Source organism: Labrus mixtus, chromosome 18, assembly GCF_963584025.1.
Source record: "Labrus mixtus chromosome 18, fLabMix1.1, whole genome shotgun sequence".
Classification (NCBI taxonomy): Eukaryota; Metazoa; Chordata; class Actinopteri; order Labriformes; family Labridae; genus Labrus; species Labrus mixtus.
Genome location: NC_083629.1, coordinates 5,812,935 through 5,835,876, shown reverse-complemented (window position 1 = coordinate 5,835,876; position 22,942 = coordinate 5,812,935). Strand labels below are relative to the sequence as shown.

Here is a 22,942-nt window from a genome sequence, read left to right as displayed (position 1 = left end):
CACCGTGAACCGGTTTACGTTACTACACGGACGTAATACCCGTTACTAAGTGTTTGTGGTGGTTCAGGAGGATGCCCGGATGTAACATGTAGGCTCACTCATCCCTCCAGTGACACCACTCGTTTTTAAATCCAGTACTATTTTGCTGATGCCGATTCAAGTCTTCAATTTACCGATTTGTGTTCGGAGTTCTGCTGCACGTCGCTCCAGAGGAAAGCGAAACAACCCCAGCCGCAGCAGCAGGTCTACAGAGGCTTGTGTTTCACATCCTGCTTTTTGTTTCAAGCTGGTTGTTTGTGAGGTCTTCTGACAAACAGAGATGTGTTGACACAACAGGCAGCCGACGGAGAGAGAACACCAGGTAAGTGTCGCCTGTCTCTATCTGTAACCTGCTGTTTTAATGCAGGAAGTTTGTTCATACATTACAGTAAAGGTAAAGGTGTATGCAGGGACGAAGAACAATGCACAGTGGGGCTTCACGTTATTATATGAGCAGACACTCCTGTGAGGATACGCTGTACAGAAATGGGTTTGACTGTCGAGCAGAGATACCGACAAAAAAAACACTGATAACAAAGCTAAGTAGGACGAGGAAAACCCGACAATGTAGGCCCTGTTGTCTGCTTCGAGTATTGACAGCAATAGGTGGGCTAAAGTCGGTAAAAAGTCAATAGAGGTTAGGTAAAGTAGGTGTGGTGTACAATGGCTAAAGTGCAGTTTCTATAGTCTTCTTAAGTCCTGTTGTTATAGCCTGCAGGTAGGTCACCTGAAGAGGAGGTCATTGCTTCAAATCAAGCATCTAGTTCGAGCTGATAAGGCGTGTGGATTATCATAAATCAGCATTTATAGATGCCTCACCCATACACCTGGAGAGACCTGGAGAGACCTGGTCTGATGCTGACTGGGTCTGCTTCCATGGTAGGGCAGGTCAATAATGTACAGAGAAAACCTGTCGCCATTTGTTCACACTTTCATTGGCATGATGGTCATCTATTCACAATACAGGGAACGTGGTTCAAGATATGGTAATAGGCTATATTGAGATTCTGCAACCAAGGGAAACTGTGTTAATGAAGTTTAATCTGCAGAAGGGAAATGATTTGATTCTCTTTACATTGCATCACGATGCACATGGCTTGTTTTGATCAGTAAAGACAATAAGTCAGATGAATAAGAACTACAAGGAAAAGGCCAAATCATTCCTCTTTGACTTTAGAGCAGACAGTAGCACGGGGCTTTTCTCGCCGGGTTTGCCTGCAGGCATCTGAAGGCTGCTCTCACAGTATCCTGGCTCGGGTCTCTGGAGATGGACTCTGATGCAGGAGGGAGACGGGGAATGGTAATGGTGGTGATGATGGTAATTCATCATCAGACCACATAACGGTAACCACTGTGTTGGCAGAGTGGAGGCCCATGGCTGTTCAAAAACTCAACTTTATTACAGTTATCAAAAGCCGTCAGCTTTGAGGAATGGTGTCTGATGGACTTGTAGCTCGGCTGCACAGCTGGCGGTACGACCTCAACAAACATCTTTGAAAAATAAAGAGCTTCTTAAGCGATTTAAGTTCTGTTCAAGAAGAGCAACGATATCACCGACACCTCAGTACTTTGCTAAAACACGACTGTTGAAGGTATGAGAGGACACTAAAGTAACGATCCTGTAGTTAACGGGAAAGTGACATCATTAACTCAGCAGCTCACAAATTAGAGTCGGGGGACCTGCAGGGATCCTTGAGGAGGTTTCATATTTCTCCTGTTACAATGTGTAGTAGTAGAGTAACTCACTGCAGAATCATTCAGCTTAAAGGAGAACAGAACATGGTAACACGTTCAGAGCTGCTCCTGTGATGTGCTGCTTCTCTTAACACTTTTTGTTGCTGTGATTTCACAAAGTCAGCTCAACTAACACGTCACTGAAACAGCATTTCAAACATGTATGAGGACATTAAGACATATTTAGTGTAAGTAAGTTGTTGACTCGTCCAATAAAAGAATCGGGATGCTTTAGTGAATTGATTTTTTTTTTTTATCCCAGCGCTAACAGAAAGGGCTGGGACATTTCAAAGATCACTTCCACACAGTCTACACCTCATTAAGTCACTTTTAGATTTTTAAAAAGTCTTGTAAGTTCTTAAAAAACATTTTAAACATTTTTTTCAATACTGTACCTATTCCTTTTTCAACGTACATCTTGATTACCAGTACGGTAGTAGCTCAGTTTTTTAGGGACTTGAGTTGGGAGTCGGGGAGGTCGCTGTTTCAAAGCCTGGAATGGACCAGGTCTGGAAGTTGGCCTGGTTGCTGCAGAGGTGCCAGGTCACTTCCAGAGCTCTGCCGTGGTGCCCTTTGTCACCAAACCCCCAACAGCTCTGGCAGACTCTCTTGTGTAGCAGTCCCACTCTGACATGTCTCCACTAATGAGTCCACAGGTCCTGTTTGTGCAGATAAGTATTTCTGGCCTAGTAGCATGTCATTTAATGATTTAATGTTAACCTGAATTTCCCCTCTGGGATTCACAGAATTTTGTAATAGTCCAGGGGCGTTGCTTCAGCAGCTGTCTCCTGATTGGCTGCAATGGCTTTTTATGCCAAGTCAAAGTCGACCCATTAAAAGTCTCTGCTTTGTCACTGACAGACTCAGATTGTTACTCTTAGTGTCTGACAACATTACAGAAAGGATCCCCTCAGAGAAAATCCTATATGTGAAAGAGGAATATACTTTTTGTAACCAGAAACACAAACAGGCATTACACCTCTCTCTCTCTTCAGACTGTCAGACTCCATTGACAAAAACAGTCACCTTACAAGGTGCTCAAGTCCTTTTTAACCCACTGTCTGTTCAAAGAGGACCCAGGGTTATACAGTTAAAGAGGAAAACTTCCGACCTTCAGGTCTGAGCCGAACATGTGATACTGACTGTTTGAGGAAGGAAGACACAGACAACATATCTCTTGAGCGATCAAGCGTACAAACAGTACAGTGTTTGTGAGATAAAGCAGAGATTTACACCTTTCTGTGTACGTTTTAGAAGACTTTACAAGACGGCTTCATAAACTCTGTTTACCTCCGTCGATGTCTCCCATCATGTGGGTCATTGTCTCACCCATGTGCTGAGAATAATGGTGAGCAGGTTAGGCATGTCACAGCGCTCTGTGAGGACGGTACAGGGGGGGTGGGACTTTTAGCTTTAAGCTAACGGGGTAAAACACCACAGAGGACACTGGAAAACATGTTGTTTTAATTTGTTGGTAAGATGGTTAGATCAGATGTTAAATAAGTCCAAAACAAAAACTAATGAGAGAGATCCCACTTCCCACTTTCATATTAACTTTCAAAGATTACGCAAGATTCCTTGCTGCAAATGTGTGTGCGTGTTCCTGTACACTTCCTCTCCACTGAGGTGGAGGTCGGGCAGGCTGTGCATGAATGAGGGCGGCGGTGGTTGAGGGACGACCCAGTCTAATAGTGTGGGACCTCCTTGTCGATATCTTGTTGAAACTGAAACCACATTGTCCTCGTTGTTGTGATAGATTCCCAAAGTGCATGTCAGAGGGATTATGTTGCATAGCTGCACAAAAGCAGAGATAGGGCACAAACACTGCTCGCTTGTTATGAAGGCCCGAGCATAAAATCACTATCAGTGCAAATTAGCACAATGGTTTCACTATTAATATTTCATTTGTTCTGTATAACGTCTGTGGTTCCAACAGAAAGCCCTTAACCCTTTTACTTTCAATCTTTCCTTATAGAGTTAGGAGAAAAGTAAGAGAAACTTTATTTCATTCAAGATTTCTGCATTTTGTAATTCTGCAAAAATCCAACAACATGCATCCTAGGGTTGAAGTTGTCTCGCCCAAACCGGTACAACAAAACCAACTGGAGAGAGAGGGAGATATCAGATCTAACACATTCAGCACATGCCCACGTGCTTTGCCAAGAGAAGATCTGATGAATGATAATAACTCTGGGTTCACTGCTGCTGTGCAGGAGCTTTAGAATAAACCTTCTGCACTCTGCCTTTATAATTGAAGGCATCATTAGCAACCTTGGCTTGAATTGAAAGCCTTGCTGAAGTGGGTCTGTAATGTGACAGGTGTCAACCACGATAACAAGCCCACAGGGAATAATTCAAACCTCTGTAGTTCCCCTCAGATCAACATCCTCATCCGGTCAGCTTCTCTCAGCTCATTGTTTCACTATCAGGGTACAAAGTTTCGATTAACCAACTCTTAACTGCCTGATGGCATGAAATAACAGACAGTAAGTAGAGATTATCTGATTCAACTCTCAAAAACATGAGTTTAGATAGTATTTATGGTAGCGACCTTCTTCTTGCGTTGTGTCTATTGCTGGGTTTGGTTGGCATTTAGTCACTAGAGGAACTGACGGACTGAAAACTAGAAACACTAATCATTTTCTTTATTTCTCTCTGCAGGATGAGGACTTTGTGAAAGTCCGCTGTGGAGCACAGAGGGAGCAGGAAAGGGGGGGGCCGGTCACTCTGCATAGATGGAGCGGCTCCACTGGGTGCAGCATCGCTGTCGGCAGCTCCTGGCGGGAGACCCGGGCCGAGGCTGGTACTCTACCTCTGATGGTCTGCCCAGCAAGAGCTTCCTGGACACCCACAGCTCGCCACAGAGAGTCGGCGGGAAGCGGAGAACGGTGTTTGCCCGCCATGGACCCCGCCAACAGGAGTACGAAGCCGTGTCCAAAAACTACAAGGGCAACGCCATCAGAACTACGAAGTACAGCTTGTTGACATTCATCCCCATGAACCTGTTCCAGCAGTTCCACAGGTCAGATTTACACGTCTGTAGGCGACTTACAAAACACCAACTTGCTTGTTTACATCCGGGCAGTAGAGTTGGAGGAGCAGAACAAGTAACCGGAGCTACAGCACCGGCTAGTGGCAAGGTGGCTACATTACAGCTTAGACACAACATTCAAGCAGCATTGTAGGCCTACATTAAAATGTTATCAATTCCTTCAACCAACTAGTTATTCCCATGCCTAGTGACACAACTTTTTTACCACCCCTAGTGGAACCAACAAAACAGGCGAAGCACACTGGTTTGATTGCACTTTCCTTTTTTTTAGGGCTGCCAACCTCTACTTCTTGTTTCTGGCGTTGCTCAACTGGGTGCCGGTCGTTGAAGCCTTCCAGAAGGAGATCACCATGATTCCTCTGCTGGTGGTTCTCACGGTTATCGCCATCAAAGACGCCCTGGAAGACTACAGGCGCTACCTGTTCGACAAGAAGGTCAACAACAATGTAGTGCGAGTTTTCTGCAGGTGAGTCCACAGAACTTGGTTGCTGTTGCTGTGTGTGCAAAGCTTCTGTTTTTTATACACATTATGAACTTTTAGTAATGACGTTGCAGCGTAACCATCTGGAATTCCTACTTGTATAAAAGGTTGTTGATTTGAGATGGGTAGTAAGAAGCATGATTTCAACATTTTGCTATGTAGGGCGGCTACTGTATGGCTCAGTTGGTAGAGTAGGTTGTCTCTCAACTGGATGGTTGGGCGTTCGATCCCCAGCTCCTGCAGCGACATGTCCAATATGTCCTTGGGCAAGACACTTAACCCCAAATTGCTTTGTTGGCGGCATATGAATGTGTGTGAATGAGTTAGTTAATACTGATGGTTACTGCAGCCTCCACCATCAGTGTGGATGGGTGGAATTTGTAGGTGTGACCTGCAGTAACAAAAATGCGCTTTGAGTAGTCAGAAGACTAGGAAAGTGCTATACAAGCTCAAGTCTATTTACCAACTGATGGTGATAAAATCTATTAGCTAACATTACCTTTCTTGCTAGACAAACAATGAAACTCCACAAGCCTTATTTACACATAGGCTGGATGCATTTGATTATTTTCAGGTGTCTCTTTAAAAAGGTAATTTGTATCAAATTGTCTCTGAAAGTATGTAAGTTAAAGTATGTAAGTTAGAAAGCTGAAGACTCATGCACACGTTTGTACACGCTAAAGACTGAGGCTACAGCTACATGTTCCTGACAAAAACCTGTTCTCACTAGTGGTGGGCGATATAACGATCTTAGATCGTGAAGGATTTTAACGTGCTGATGATCTGCCAAAGCAGAGAGATCGTGGAACCGGGCTAATGTGTTTATTCTATCATGCTACAGTTTATGCTCCGACACAGACACGTCCCCCCCACCCCGGCAGGCAGGTGAGAGTGAGTAAATATGGTGACTGTCTGTCTGTCAATCAACAATGTCCTGCCCCTTCTATGAATAAAACTCTTCTGTCAGTAAAACTTACTTTGATCATGTGTCACAGAATGAACACATTCTGTATTATGTTTGATTATATACAAACAAAACTAAAGTTAGTCCAATGATGTCATAAAAAACAACAAAGGCTGCAGAGCCTGTATGAAGCTTCAGCTGTAGGAATTCTGCAGAGCTAAAATAGAACAGAAACACAAGAACTTGAAGTCTACATGTTTTCAAATGAATGCATCACTTTGTGAACGTTCACCCCTGATGAACAAAAAAAGGACACATTACTAAATGGTAATTTCAAATTGTGCATAATTATCGATCAAATCGAGGAAAAGATGTTTCTGGTGCTAAAAATGTTCTGGGTGAGACCTCCAGACCTCCTACAAAGATGTTTTTCAAATAGACTAAACTTGTCAGCACAGTTTTTGTGCATATAAAAACATTATACAGGGAAATAAGTTTGGTTGAACTGGTCAGTAACTTACAAATTAGTCTTAAGATCACTATGAAAAAAACAGTTGTGATAAAATCGTGATCGTGATTTTGCAAAAAAAAAAAATCGTGATATGATATTTTTCCCATATCTCCCACCTCTAGTTCTCACTGTCTTTGGGATATAATGATTAACCTCTGTTTTGGTGTTACACCCAGGAGCTATTGTTCTACTATAAAGGCTTAATAGAATACAGGACAATTCAAACATAATGCTGCTCAGCTGTTTTTCGGCTTTTCTTTCTGTTCACTTTTGATGCTACCAGAGATGTTCATGAATAACATGTCTGGCAACTTGCAGCAGTTTTGAATGTTAGAGAACTCTGATCACATTCAAGAGTAAAGAAAAACAAACACAAGTGAAGTGTGAGAACAACAACATTGTAACCATCAAATAACAAGTATTTGATTCAGATAATATGGTTTCTCCCTTAATTAGTGAGCTAGTGGACGCTTTATATTTAAACAGTCAGTCCTCTGCTCAGTCTCTCTGCCTCGCCTTTCCCAGCATGCAACACTAACAATCACACGTATCCTTCCTCTGAAATGGATCACAAGCTCAGATTCTAAGATTTCTAAAAACATCACACATTTACAACCCAACCCTAAGCCAATGTTTGAGATGGGATTTTCAGTGACGTAGTCAATAACTGACGACAGGACATAAAGAAAAGGAGAAAGAGACAAACAACAAGTTAAGGTGTTGGCACTTCAGAGCATTTTAAACCTCCCTCTGCACCTCAACACCTGCTGCTGCTGCTCTTTCACCCTCCCCCTTGATTTGATTCCTCAATCAGTCTTCTGAGGTGGTTGTAAAATTTGAACTTTGAGTTTGTTTACACTGTCAGTCGCTTATAGAGGAGGGGCAAATTAATATGCCCCATGGCCGTTCCCTTCCTGGTTCTTACCAGACAGGAGAAATAATTCAAAGTCTGTCGGTCTGTCAGATGAAGTGACAGCATGACTGTGGACGTAAATTTACAACAAGGTTCACAGTTGTAGGTTAAATACGGCTTCAGGAGGTAGAAATTATCAAGTGGAACAGTGGAGCGGACTCATGTATAGCCTGGAACGTCTATCTCGTCTTCGTTTGACCCGGCGACATCTGCAGAAGAGGAGGACTGTGGTACCTTCGTCCACAGAAGATGAGACGCTAAGAGAAGTCCTGAGGTCGTATAAAAACAACAAAATCCGAACCTCAAAGTACTCTCTCCTCTCCTTCCTGCCCAAGAATCTGTTTGAGCAGCTTCACCGATTCGCTAACATCTACTTCATCTTCCTGGCTGTGCTAAACTTTGTCCCCGTGGTGGAGGCCTTCCAGCCGGAGATCGCTCTGATTCCCATCATACTGGTGTTGTCGGTGACGGCCATCAAGGACATCTGGGAAGACTTTTGCAGGTTTAAGTCGGATAGTTTGATCAACAGGCTTCACTCCCATGTTTACAGCAGGTATGCTAAAAGTTGCTTTCAGTCGGTCTGGTGTGGCAGAAAACTAAATCTATGATGTCCTGTTCTCTTCCATCATTCTCCTGCTCCTTTTGGTCCCTCTTTAAATGACAAGAAGAGAAGTTATGATCACCTGTCTGCTCCTGTACATTTGTACAGTCTAAGAATTCTCTCAGTTCTGTCGGGTTTCAGTCATTGCCTCAAAGTTAAGGTGTGCAGGTCTGCTGGAAGTGGTTGTAATAATTAACCACTGATTGTATTCACACTCACTCATAGCTGTCATTCAAAGCGGGTTTCTCTACGGAGAGAGGAATGTAAACTGTTAGCAGGTAAACACGACCTGGAGCTCTCATTGTCACAACATTCAGAACACATGGACAGTACAGAGTCGTTCTGAGGCCAGCTGCTGCCTCCATTGTAAAAGCCTTATTAAAGGTAATGAGACCGTTTTATTACTTTGATCAGGTAATATTAATTTATCTCCTCCAGCTGTATGTTTGTTTCCTTTTAAGCCATAAAATATGAGGTGAGCGATGACAGTCCATCATGGTGTATGAGTGGGAAATATCGGTCGTCCACCTGCTTTTTATGACTTTTGTTTTTCTTGTAGCCACTACAGGAAATTATGGATTTCTTTTAATAACAAGAATCAACACAATAGACATTAACATGGGACTATCTGTGTCACTCTTTTACCACCATACAGCTCTAGCCAAAGCGGCAACTTCCACTGTTGAAAAATGAATCAAATGTGAGAGTGCAAAATCCTGCAGTTCGTCGAGTGTCCACTAGAGGCTGGCTGCAGAAGCTCAGGAAGTCACACACACACCCAGTCAAAAAAATCTGTTTTTACAGCAGAGATTAACATGTCTGATTAGCTCATGTTTCAATCGGTGAATTTTTTGATAACTGATCCATTTTGAGTTCATGAAGGATAAGAGTTGTTCACATCAAGGCCAGTGGCTGACCTGATTGACAAGCGTGGCAATGTAACAATATGTTAAGAGGCTTAAAACCTGTCGTTAGGTTGACTGAAAGTTAGGCTAAGACAATATTTCCAGCATAGCGACCTCCATTGATGGGACTCCAAACACCCCTGCAGGATGACGTCACTCAGGCTTCGTCCATTAATATTTACAGTCTATGCTTTAGCCATATATCAGGTGTTGGCCTCATTGTGTAATCAGTTCTCCAAATTGTTGGCCTTTCACAAAAGGACAAAGTCAGTTAAACATTTCAAACTCGGAACTATGTGAAGCGTAGTGCCCTCCTTTGTTGTGATCGCCAACAAACTTCTGCTTGTACTCCTTAACCCAAACAAGCAGAAGCAGCAGCATGCTGTACAGAACGCTGTGGAGTGAGGGTGTTTGCTTTGTTTATGGTACAAACTGCTTTCCATGTTCCCCTCCAGCATGCCCCACATGGTGAGTGTTAAATATGTAGCTGTGTCGTCAGACTCATAGAACAGCAAGGACTGTTCTTTACAATCACTGTTTTTTTTTCCAGAACACTTTGATACATGATTCATTCCCCAGTTGTAACAATGTACTATTAATCAAATAAGAAGAGATATCCTCTGAATATCGGTATTCATCAAAGACACTCTCCATACTTACTCTTTTAAGCCATTCTAGATGAAGAAAAAATGTGCAACAATTAAAAGTACTATTCAGTGATGGCAGTAATGGTTGGTAAAACAAACCAGGCTCCATCCTCAGCCCAAGACTGTGGCACTGTGAGATGTTGAGAACATTTTGGGACAGACGTTTGCGTTGGTTGGGACGACCTTGGTGTATTTCACCGTGCATGCCAGCATGCCACCCATGAACAACTTCCTGGATTCGCCCCTGGCTGGGACTATGACCGCTATAAATTCACATCTGTTTTTTTTTATTGAGAGGGTTTGCGTTGTGTATTCTAACGTTATTGTCTTAAGAAATATAACCCTTGGTCTATAGATAAACCTTACCATCCTAAAAACTTGTTTCACATGTACCCTAATACTGCCCATGACGCCATCATTTTCCTCAGACGTTTCTAATTCTTCTGTCTCTCTTCTCCGTCTTCTCATCTCCACCTCACAGTAAGCAAAAGGCGTACATTCAGCGATGCTGGAAGGATGTTCATGTGGGCGACTTTGTCCGTCTGTCCTCCAATGAAATCATCCCGGCTGACATGCTGCTGCTGTACTCCTCCGACCCACGAGGGGTTTGTTACATCGAGACCTCCAACCTGGACGGAGAGACCAACCTGAAACAGAGACAGGTGGTGTCAGACCTCCCTCTCCAGGTGAGACACGAGGAGGATTCAAAGGGTTTAGGATCTTTCTTTTCTGCAATGTGTTGACCAAAAAGTGTGTGTGTGTGTGTGTGTGTGTGTGTGTGTGTGTGTGTGTGTGTGTGTGTGTGTGTGTGTGTGTGTGTGTGTGTGTGTGTGTGTGTGTGTGTGTGTGTGTGTGTGTGTGTGTGTGTGTGTGTGTGTGTGTGTGTGTGTGTGTGTGTGTGTGTGTGTGTGTGTGTGTGTGTGTGTGTGTGTGTGTGTGTGTGTGTGTGTGTGTGTGTGTGTGTGTGTGTGTGTGTGTGTCTGTGTGTTCCAGGGAGCAGACTTGACTCTTGAGAACTTCAAAAGTCGAATCGAGTGTGAGAATCCAAACAATGACCTCAACAGGTTCAGAGGTTACATGTGAGTTTTTTTCATCCTCCAGACATCCAACACATGTTTCTTCATGAAATCAATAGATTGGATCAATATTATCCTCTTAGTTCAGTTCTTCACTAGCTTTTTATTTGGCTTTTAATTGGGACTAATTTTAGGTTTTTGTTTCACTGGTTTCAGTTTTTTTCACTTGATTGTGAAATCTTGATTGTCTCAATATGGTTTTCAACAGAAGTCATTTCATGCAATTCACATCATTAAAAAAAGCACAAAGATATTTTAAAGCTTTTATTTTATTTTTGTGAAGAAACTAACATTAAGATATTGCATAATCCATTCATGAAACATTTGAAATCAAGTCATGACACACAGCAGCAAAAATCACTGAAACCATTTATTGATGCAATGCAAGACTCCGTCACCATGGACTCAGTCAAATATTAAAAGGTCATGTAAGAAGACTTAACATGAAGATATTTCAAACTAACCCTAACATGGTGTTGCTAGAAGATAAGATCATAACTAAACCAAAACCTGACTCTCTAAGGGTTCCTGCACCTTGATAACAGAGCAGCTGAACATTAAACACTCTTTTTTTTAGATTTATTTTTGGGCTTTTTGGACCTTTATTGGAGGGACAACACAGGGGATAGAGTCAGAAATCAGGGCGAGAGAGAGAGAGATGACATGCGGAAAAATGAGCCACAGGTCAGATTTGAACACGCCCGCCAACTTGGAGGACTACAGCCTCTGCATACGGGTCACACACACTAACCAATACGCTACCAACACTCATTCATTGTCTTCTTACATGTCAGTTAGTAGAACTAGGGTCCTGTTGTGCAGCTGACATTCATGATCATGTCGGTCCACAGGGAGCACCCCAGTGGGGTTCGTGTGGGCCTCCACAACAGCAACCTGCTGCTGAGGAGCTGCACCATCCGCAACACAGAGACGGTGGTGGGCATCGTGGTCTACGCTGGTAAGAGTGAATCCTACAAAACATCAGACATCCGTCTCTCAGGTCGTGTTAAACTTACTTTTGGATGACTTTGTAAATCATCTTTACATTGACTTCATATGACTCTAAGCATCAGGTTGTTTTCCTCTTTAATGCAGCTCATATGGGCCTCTATGTGAGGCTCACAATCTTACTCAGGATTAGCACTTACTCGCTCTAAACAACCAGAGATCCAGGGAAAGAGTTTCCTGTTCTGTTTATGAAGTTTGTGGTGTAAAAAACAACGTTGGTGTGTCTTTAAGAAGATCATGTTTTCAAGTCTGCTGACCACTTCTTGCAGCATAAAGGTTTGTATTATGTAACTGAGCATGTGTGATCTGTTCCCCCTCCCGCTGTGGGACTCAGGTCATGAGACTAAAGCCATGATGAACAACAGCGGGCCGCGCTACAAACGCAGCCAGCTGGAGAAGCGTCTGAACACAGACATCCTGTGGTGCGTGCTGCTGCTCGTGGTCATGTGTCTGACTGCTGCTGTGGGTGAGGACCAACTCTGAAGCTCACAGCACAACACCGATATGAACAAATAGTCGAGTTAGGAGAGTAAAAAGACTGAGAGACTACTGGAGTGTGTTTTTCTTTTTATGTTAACTGTTTATGTAAACAGCTCCAGGCGCAATAGTAGTCAGAAGTTTGCTTTTAAATGAAGATTAGAAACTTAGAATATCCAATGCCAAACCTCACTGAATCAGAAATAAGAGATGTGGCTGTGAATTCATTGCAGTACAAACATCGAGGCTCTTTCCTTTAAATTGATTATATGACGCCTACCGTACATTTGAGAAATTATCCAATATTCAACACAAAACAAAGATCAGAGAAATGCTCCTTAAACGTGTACAGCCGTAAATCAAGCTCATGTCCAGCTTTAATCTTGAGTTTCTCCGAGTACTGATGAGTGGTTCTGGGGACTTGTTTTTTCAGGTCATGGTCTGTGGCTGCAGAACCTCAAAGATCCGATCTTTCAGGTCGATGGACAGACGTCTCCGGCTCTGGCCGGGTTCTACGTCTTCTGGACCATGATCATTGTGCTGCAGGTAAACTGTTAACCATCCTCTTATTGAAATCACTCATGTTTTATGGTAATCTTAATATTTACTGTAGATCCATTTCCTTGCATAGTATTTTTTCTCATCATCTTTTTCTTAATTTCAGAATAAAATCAGCACAATTCATGTTTTATTTGTAAGGTTGATTATTCCCTGAATTTCAATAGTTAATCGTGATTAATCACATTTTTAACATATTGCATTTCAATACTGTCATTTATATACTTTTATTTTTAGTCTCAAGCTAAGGGTACTTTACTTCCTGTTTGGAAACAAAGCTGTTTTATTTTGGAATAATTGATTGAACTTGACTGTTAAAAGGAAATAAAAACAGCCAAATGGAAAGGTACAAAAGTGTTAGGATTTGCTTCATAACTTGTATATAAAAAAAGACGTATACCTTTAATCTGTTTCATCTCGTGCATGTTTTAAACCGTGTGTTAATGAATCTGTGGTGCAGCAGGTGTAATGACTTTGTGTGTCCTGCAGGTGCTGATCCCCATCTCTCTGTACGTGTCCATTGAGATCGTTAAACTGGGTCAGATCTACTTCATCCACAACGACCTGGCTCTGTACAACGAGCAGCTGGACTCCAGGATCCAGTGCCGGGCCCTGAACATCACGGAGGACCTGGGTCGGATCCAGTACCTGTTCTCTGATAAGACGGGAACTCTGACGGAGAACAAGATGGTGTTCCGCCGCTGCAGCATCTACGGGGTCGAATACCCTCATGAGGAGAACGGTGAGGGGATAAAAGAGGATGGCCTTTCTCATCGTTGGGGTCTTGTAGACACACTAGAAACACATATTAGTGTTGGATGTGAATCGTCTGTTTCTGTGTGTCAGCTCGGAGGCTGGAGGTGTACGAGATGGAGAAGAACGAGGCGGCCGGTCACTCTGTGACACTGAAGTCTGGCTGCAGCGGGAAATCTCTGAGCTGTCGCTCTCTGAGCTGTAACCGCAGCTCCGTGTCTCTGCACACGCTCACCAACGAGGTGGACGAGGAGGAAGACCAACTGACCAACGACTTCCAGTGCAGAACCAGCGCCTTCTGCAGCCGCGTGGTCAGAATGACACACCAACACTACAGACACATTATTATGGTGTATAGGCCACCGGCACCCCTTCAGCCATGATGTTTACACTCCTTCTTCTTCTTCTTCTGTGTTTCTGTATTCAGGCGAGGGAGGTGGTACCGGACCCTGAGCTGGTGAAGAAGCTGAACTGGCTCTGCTCTCCTGTGCTGTCTCTGAGGGACGGCTCCTCGGGGACTCCATCCAGCCTGGAGCTCACCTACATCACAGACTTCTTCCTAGCTCTGGCCATGTGTAACAGCGTGGTGGTGTCCTCGCCCAGCCAGCCTCGACATATGGTGAGAACCGGGCGTCCTGATTGGCCGTTGCTTAGTTTGTTCGTTTGTCTGCTTTGTGTTGTAGTGATGGTTCGTTTCATCAAGGTAATAACTGAGACCAAGAACATCTCAGAGCAGACTAGGATCTTTATGGGTAAACCTTCAGGTCCTTTTAGATTTTTTTCTGCCTGGTTGAGGACTTAGAAGTTGAAGTAGAAGTAGATTTATAAGGAGGGGGAAGATGTTCTGCTTATAATCAAAGTGTAGTTAAAACTCTTCCATTTTTACTCAGCTTTTGTCCTTACAAAAAAAACCTCATCCTGATTTCCTCCCCCCCTGCAGGTTCCTGAAGCACGAACGCCTCTGAAGTCTCTGGAGGAAATCAAGCTGATGTTCCAGCGCTTCAGCTTCTCTCCTTTCTCCACCCTCTCCACCTTCTCCCCTCCACAGATCAGAGGCAGCCCCCACAGCTTCACCAGCAGGCTTTTCACCCGCGGGAAGAACGGCTCCTTCACCCTCCCTGCGACCCCCGAGAGCGCCGCAGAGAGCCCGGAAACAGGCCCAGAAAAGCAACAGGAGACCTCCAACCTGTGGACTGACCTGGATCTATCCTCCGGGGTCGACAGAGAAGACGCCGCACAGGTGGAGGAGAGAGGGGATGACATCACTAGCCCTGATGGGAGGGACCCGAGCCGAGACGTGGACTCTGATGACGAGCTGCTGTACGAGGCGGAGAGTCCAGACGAGGCGGCTCTGGTTCACGCGGCGCAGGCGTACTGCTGCACCCTGAGGGGCCGCTCTGCAGAGAACCTGCTCGTGGATCTGCCAGGAATCGGCTCTCTGGCGGTCCAGCTGCTCCACATCCTGCCGTTTGACGCCAACAGGAAGAGGATGTCAGTGGTGATCCGCCACCCGCTCACAGGACAGGTGGTGGTCTACACAAAGGGGGCGGACTCGGTCATCATGGACCTGACGGAGATGCCCAAAGGTGATCTACTAAAGGAATACTAAAGAAAAAGTTATAGCCTTGACTGAAGATTTATTTTTCTCCTGTCGACATATCGTGACGATGCTTCTTTGTGTTGTGTTCAGGTGCAGAGCGGGCTCAGGAAATCTACGGTCACATCAGAGAACAAACCCAGAAACACTTAGACAGCTATGCCCGAGACGGCCTGCGCACGCTCTGCATCGCTAAGAAGGTCGCGTTGTACAGCATTATGAAATACTCACATTTAAACCAGTCTACACATTTGATAACAGAACATAAAAAAATAAATAATAAAAAGACAGTTTATGCCTGAAGAGATGTTCTCCTTGAGATCAAATGTCCATTATAGAAATGTCTAATAGAAAATCTCTCGACGATAAGAGTATCCTCCTCCCAGTAAATGTAGGCAGTCCATTTCTCAGACTTCCAGGAACAGGTAGCTCATCCCTTCACCTCCCCAAAGATAACAGATCAAATGTTTTATTAACTCCATCTACTGAACCACTTCTTTGTCTTTTTTTTTTGCAAGCAGCAAAAAGTATTTTATACCAATGAGAGTTTTGTTTAATAATGAAATCCTGTCATTTTATCCATTTAGACTTTTGTTCATGGAGATGCCCCTGCTTTTCTTATTAATATAGTCGTAGCAATATTTCCTCTACAGTTCATTTGGAGGCTGGTCGGCCCCAACGCAACCTCAAACCACTCGAAAAGAAGGGCACAAAATGCATGTGCACTCGTTCTATTTCAACAGAGGATGAACATCTTTGAAGTCTTTCTCTGTCCTGAGAAATGTCTCTGCTCTGCTAGCGTGTTCCTGCAGAGGGCTAGTTACCGTCTGTGACATAATCATAGTGACTGCCAAATGTCATTTAAGGTTTGTCTCAGCAGCAGGATATGAATTTTAGCTGAGCTTCTTACCAAGAATCTTCAGGACCACCGCCCTTAGAAGAAAAAAACTAGCAGAAACGATGCATGTGTGTGTGATGTGTAATGGGTTTTGTTTTTATGTATCAGGTTCTGGAGGAGGAGGAGTACGAGGTGTGGCTGAAGAGACAGCTGCTGGCAGAGAGCAGCATCGAGAACAGAGAGGAGCTGCTGCTGGAGTCGGCTCAGAGGCTGGAGACTGACCTCACGCTGTTGGGTAAAGAGAACTCGCTCGCACACACAAAGCACTCGTGCATCACGGCAGCATGTTAACGTGTGTCTCTTTCTGTGTGTGTGTGTGTGTGTTTAAGGTACCACGGGGATTCTGGACCGACTGCAGGAGGAGGTCCCGGAGACCATCGAGGCTCTTCAGAGGGCGGGGATCAAAGTCTGGGTCCTCACAGGGGACAAGAAGGAGACGGCCATCAACATCGCCTACGCCTGCAAACTCCTCCGTCCCAACGACCAGCTGCTGACCGCCAGCTGTGGAAGCAAGGTCAGTGCACCTGTTTATGTTTATCTCATATGTTTATGCAGATTTTTTATATTTTTGTTACTGCACTCATTCTGCACGGAGGGCCTGATTGACAAAAGAATTGCATCACTTCTGCACCTGCTCAACCTGTGTGTGACACTATCTAATTCACAAAGCACACACAAAGGGTTTAGTGCACCTCTAAGTGCTGCAGAGCCAAAAGCACCTCTGAAGAACTGACTTCATGGATTTCTTCTCCATCAGGATGCGTGTGCGGCTCTACTACAGGAGCTCAGACTGGAAGTGCAGCGCGGTGAAGTCGGCTCGACTGAAGCGGCAGAAGCCGGGAATCATGAGAGATCCTCGTCGGACAGCGGGACCGGTTTCGTCCTGGTTACAGACGGCCGTACGCTGGACTGGGCCCTGCAGGAGGAGCTGAAGAGCGAGTTCGTGGAGCTGAGCTGCAGGTGTAAGGCGGTGATCTGCTGCAGGTCCACGCCGCTGCAGAAGAGCCAGGTGGTCCAGCTGGTCCGCGACCAGCTGGGCGTCATGACCCTGGCTGTGGGTGAGGACTCAGGACTTTTTGATACAGACTATAAAAAAGAAAGAACATCTTTAGAAACTTTGTTTTGATTTCTACAAGAACATTATCCCAACATATTTTCCTGAAACTGTTGCTGCAGAAACCCGGACACATTATCAGGTTGTGTTCCCTCCCTGGTGATCTTCATTTTTTAGTTTGGATAGTCCTGTTTTAAAATGATTTAAAATAAAAACCATAATGGCTGGAGCATAACCTAAAAACGTACATAGCCTTCATGATCCCTAGATTTTAGGGACAAGAATTTTAAGGTGCTCCATGAAATTACATCACAAAATGCAAAAAAAAACAAAAACATAAAAAGCACTTTACTATCGCGAATGAAACTATCAAAACACCTTTGCAGTCTGCAAAGAAAAATGTGCACATCTCATGCACTATAAAACATGTCTGTTTGTCATCTGTAGTTACAGATGTTTATGCACATTCAGTATTGTTACACACAACATGTAGGTGTATGTGTTACCTAAACATGGAGGACAATTAAAAAATCTGCTTTGTTTTTGTTCCTACAGGAGATGGAGCGAATGATGTGAGCATGATCCAGGTGGCTGACGTGGGCATCGGGATATCTGGTCAGGAGGGGATGCAGGTAATGGAAACTATATTCACCCTGACAGAACACCCTCATAGTTCTGTTCAGCTGCCACAATAGAATGAAAGACCTTTTTTTTTTTTCCAATACTCATTTTTTCCCTGTGCACATGTCTAAAACATTTCTCCTTGATTTTGAAAATGTTTGCATGTTTCATCGCCCCTCAGGCTGTGATGTCCAGCGACTTTGCCATCTCCAGATTCAAACACCTCGGTAAGCTGCTGCTGGTCCACGGCCGCTGGTGTTACTCTCGTCTGGCAAACATGATCCTCTACTTCATCTACAAGAATGTGGTGAGAAGTCCAAAATGTCTCTTTAAAAAATCCTGACTTATAATTCATTGGAGTGCAAAAGACAATCAACAAATCAGTAGAGAAACACGTGCGTTCAGTCATCAAATGATCCTTCATCCTGGTTTTTAAATCTTCCAAGAGTTCACACTGGTGTCTTTGTGTGTGTGTGTGGTTGCAGATGTATGTGAACCTGCTGTTCTGGTATCAGTTCTTCTGCGGCTTCTCTGGGAGTGTCATGACAAACTCGTGGGTGCTCATCTTCTTCAACCTGCTCTTCACCTCCGTTCCGCCCATCATCTACGGCGTCCTGGACAGAGACACACCTGCCGACACTCTGATGGAGCTGCCCGAGCTCTACCAGGACACACAGTCCTCCAAGGTAACCGCACGCGCACACACAAGACACACACACAAATCAGCTGTTTAAAACTGCTGCTGCTGCTGGGTTGTTGTAAATGAACTGTACTGGACAAAAACAAGCAGTGTTGCTGATGACACCATGTTTAAAAAGACTAACGGATGAATCCGGTCCACATGCAGGTTTATGTTCCCTCCAAGTTCTGGATCACAGTCCTGGATGCTTTTTATCAAAGCCTTGTCTGCTTCTTCGTGCCTTATTTTGTAAGTACACTGCGTTAAGTAGTTTCTGTTGTATCAGCAGTTCTTTCATTTTCTGTTTTTGTTCTGTTTTTTTGTTTTTTTCACTTCATGGGTCTTAAATTTAGCTTCCTGTGAAATTTTTTTTTCTCAGGTCTTTGCAGGATCAGACGTGGGGGATCTGACCTTAGGGTCTCCGATCAACGCCTCGGCGCTCCTCATCGTCCTGCTGCACCAAGTCATCGAGAGTCACACTCTGGTCAGACACACAGCTAATAAAGATCACATTGCAGCTCCTTTGTAGTTTGCAGCCTGTGTGTTCATGTCATGCAGTTTAATCCCTCCGTGCTGTCTTGCAGACGTGGATCCACGTGCTGGTGCTGGTGTTCAGTGCTGGGTTCTACTTTGGCTTCGTGCTGTTCTTCAGTTTGATCTGTGTGACCTGCAGCCCCCCCACCAACCCTCTGGGGGTGGAGACACTCATGATGTCCCAGCCTCATTTCTACATCGTGTGTGCTCTCACTACTGTGACGGCTCTGTTACCCAGGTGAACACACACACACACACACACACACACGCACACACACACACCCAATACATGCATGCACACACACTAATACGCTGTGGTAAATGAAACAGCATTAATTATAAACACAAACACACTTAGTCTGACTCTAGTCTAGAGAGCAGCTGTTTTATGTTTTCTTAATTACAACATCTTTCTTCTTTACCTTCAGCATCCAAAAGTCTAACATAAGCTCGTTCAACTTATTCTCTTCTTCTCATACTTTTGATCAAGATTAAAGGTTTGCTATTTTCAGATATGAACCCTCATCCTACGGTGGCTGGGAAGTGCAAAACAAAATTACAAAGTGTGAAACACTTCTACAAAGCTTGAGACGAATTTAGATTTTGAAAAACATTTTAGATTTTATGAAACAAAATAAAAAATAAAAATAAAAACTTTTACCAAGGACAAATCAAGATGTGACTTTTACAAGTTGCAGAACACTTTTACTATTCCCCAAACAAATTAACAAACGACAGAATCTTGACGGAAAGGGAATGTACCAAATGCAGGAAGTGACCCGTAAGTGCATATCTGGTCCTTCAGTCTCATCGGTGTCCTTTAAAAGTTCGAGAGACCATCAACACAAAAAGCAAAACTGACTAATCTGGCTCAAATGAGTTCCACATAATGGGCAAAAAATCTTTCTGTCACCACAAACTATCTTATGTGCAGCATTATAACAAGCAGGTAAAAAATTACTAGCTGTAGGTTGTTTTTTTTCCCGTTTTCCTGTTGGGTGTTAAAAGTAAGCTCATTCTCATCATCACTCTGCGATTGTCAATGTCCTTTCAAGTCAACTATTGGCTGATCTGTGATCATGTTTCTGAATCTCTGTGTCGTGCGTGATCTCCTCCACAGGCTGTTGTTTCGAGTTCTACACAACACCTTCCACTCCTCTGCCGCTCTGAAATCAACTCAGACAGACAAAGTGGATTCAGAGAAGTACCGCAGGAGGATGCAGCGGTGGAACAGGAAACACCCCCCGGCCAAAAGAGTGCCGGTATGTGTGGATAACCCCGACCTGGAGCCAAATGCAGCCTCGGTTGTTTCATGACCTCCACCAACACACACACACACAGACTCACAAACAGAGCTGCGTCCCTGCTGGTCTCGTCCCTATGATGTGATATTTATTTCCTCTGCTGAAGCACTGATCGTTTTACTACAAGAACTCTGTGTGAGTCCGATCTGCTTTAATGAAGAACACGTTTTAAACCTCACTCAGCCTGCATGCGAACAGAAGCTGTCAAACACAACCGTCATTGCCATTATTCAGAGTCACACTGTTGTGACAGAGGTTATAAAATCATCCGCTTATTCAACTTGTTGCATGAATGAAAGAGAGCGGCATCTACCGGCCTTCAGTTTGTTCTTTCTTGAACATTGTGAACCAACGAGACTCGATGTAGAATGAAATCTGTTGATTCACAATCAAAGCTTCATCCACACTGTAGGTTAAAGTGACCTAAAAAGCACTAAAAAGGTAACTGCAAAAATCTGAACCTTGGTTCTTCTGCTCCCTGGGTTAGGGGTTAGGGTTATCATCGTTCCCTTTTCTTTTTGCCAAATAGACTCCTGCATGTACACTAGTTCATGTTCATTACTTTATTATCAGAATTCCACAGGTGTAATATAATGATGTTCTTAAACGGCAGGGACAGATAACTGAATCTCACCTCTGACTTTAAATTGAGTGTTAAAGCTTTAAATATTTATTTTTTTACAACATTAACATATTATCACATTTACAAAGATAATCTATAAAAAAAATAATGCACCACATGCCAAGCCAATGATAAGTAATGTTTGCACTTCCTGTCTCCTATGAAGAGCTTTTATCTTTCCCCCGGAAAAACAATGAATTCATTAAAGGTCCCATATTATTCAAAATACACTTCACCATGTTTTTCTTAACACTAACATTTGTCCCTAGTCTGTCTACAAACCCCCCAATGATGAGAAAAGTCCATCCTCTCCGTCTTTTCCCTGCTCCACTGTTCAGAAAATGTGTGCTCAAACAGGACGTTTGGAGATTTTCCCTTCATGACATCACAAAGGGCAGTAGCCCCTCCCCCAGGTGGGTGACACTCCCACAGCTAGGTGTTTGTTCTGCCCCGAGTCTGACTTTTCACCATAAACAATTGGACATAGAGCGAGAAAGCCCGAGACATCCAAGCCCTTCCAGAGAGGGGGGCGTGGTCAGACACCACTCATTTACATATTTAAAGGTACAGACACAGAAATAGCCTGTTCTGAGCAGGGCTGAAATAGAGGGGTTTATAGACATGATCAAATACAGGATCAGAGTGGATTTAGAACAAGAAACTTCACACACATGTTTTGGGGAGCTCTGAGATTTATTTAAACTAGTTTAAAAGGATAATATTATATTATAATATGTGACCTTTAAACTGACAGAGATTCCCCTGAAGCCTAAACTTAACACAACATTTCTTTCAGTTTGTGCATTCCTGAGAGAGATGTCTCTGATACAGGAATTATAAAGAAAATGTTGAATACCATAACATTGTCAGAAATTTCAGATGATACGCAGCTTGTGAAAACTGTTCCAATATTTACCTTAATAACTACTGGAGCAAGAATCTGCACAATGTGTTCCCACAATCATGTTTTCCATCAGAGTGAAAAGATGAAGAACCTGCTGCTTGTCTCTTAAAGGGGCGGGTCATGAGATAGTGGCTCTGCTGGCACGCTCCGGGGACTGACTGCAGTGCTCACTGTGGAAACAGGAGCATTGACTAGAGTGGCAGTGAACAGCAGCGTAGAGCGCGAGGATGACGAGTATGTGGAAATTGGCAGTTAGATTTTAAAAATGCTGCTCGACTGAATGCAAAAAAACAAAGCTTACAGTGTGGATGAAGCCAAACAGGTTTCCATGAAGCAGAGAGGGCTTTTTCTCCCAACACAAAAGAAGTTCTTTAACACTTATTTGCACATGATCAGTAATTAATAATCTGAATATTTATAAAGAGCCACAGCAGTACCTGTAGCTCTGCTGAGTCAGGATCATCCTGGTCTCATTAGCTCCATGTTTCCACTGTTCATGAGCCTTTATCACTGACATGTTTTTAATGTGTGATTCAAATTGTGTGATGATGCTCGCTGTGTTTACAGTCCTCTGAGCTGAGGACAGCGTATGAACACAGAACTGAAACAGCCGCCTGTTTTTGTTTACCTGATCAGCTGTTTTGCTCAGACTACGTCAGCTGCTGGTGGACGAACGATTTAATCGCTGAGTCATACTGACTCCTTTTTCATCTGTTTTATTTATTTGCTGTAATCGACATTTTAAAAAGGCTGTTTACATCTGTGCACGAGGGATGTGACATTAGAGGCTGAATGTGAGCTGTTTGTAATGTCCGCCTCTTTAATGCACTCCTGTACATTAAACTGACCGATCACATGAATATGCACCTGAAGCCTTAAAGCAATACTCCAGATGTTCACTGTCAGGACCAAAACCAAAGTGCAGTCACTGAGAGGATTTTTATATTCAATAATTTCTGTATTTTTTGTTTCATCATGAAGACTTCTGTTTCTTTGTACAATTGAAGACAAAGCAATAAACAGACTGTTTGAATCTTGTTGTTGTCTGTGCTCAGTAGTAGCTGTACATT

At 43.6% G+C, this 22,942-nt stretch overlaps 1 protein-coding gene across 3 annotated transcripts; it reads left to right on the top strand.

Annotated features, from left to right (window-relative positions):
* Positions 1 to 220: 220 nt before the first annotated feature.
* atp10d (ATPase phospholipid transporting 10D) lies at positions 221 to 22,905 on the top strand. Of its 3 annotated transcripts, none has more exons than XM_061062734.1 (23): positions 221 to 361; positions 4,435 to 4,795; positions 5,097 to 5,291; positions 10,269 to 10,473; positions 10,781 to 10,866; positions 11,715 to 11,821; positions 12,206 to 12,337; positions 12,782 to 12,894; positions 13,396 to 13,648; positions 13,753 to 13,970; positions 14,087 to 14,278; positions 14,600 to 15,245; positions 15,350 to 15,456; positions 16,263 to 16,389; positions 16,484 to 16,668; positions 16,912 to 17,212; positions 17,764 to 17,840; positions 18,011 to 18,136; positions 18,315 to 18,515; positions 18,677 to 18,757; positions 18,888 to 18,992; positions 19,093 to 19,280; positions 20,163 to 22,905. In XM_061062734.1, the coding sequence occupies exons 2-23, from the start codon at positions 4,509 to 4,511 to the stop codon at positions 20,356 to 20,358; spliced, it is 4,128 nt and encodes a 1,375-aa protein (XP_060918717.1). In that variant the 5' UTR covers positions 221 to 361; positions 4,435 to 4,508; the 3' UTR covers positions 20,359 to 22,905. The 3 variants fall into 3 exon arrangements, with proteins under 3 accessions (XP_060918717.1, XP_060918718.1, XP_060918719.1); XM_061062735.1 differs by lacking the exon at positions 221 to 361 and adding an exon at positions 1,367 to 1,383; XM_061062736.1 differs by lacking the exons at positions 221 to 361; positions 4,435 to 4,795; positions 5,097 to 5,291 and adding an exon at positions 7,668 to 8,187.
* The last annotated feature ends 37 nt before the right edge of the window (positions 22,906 to 22,942 follow it).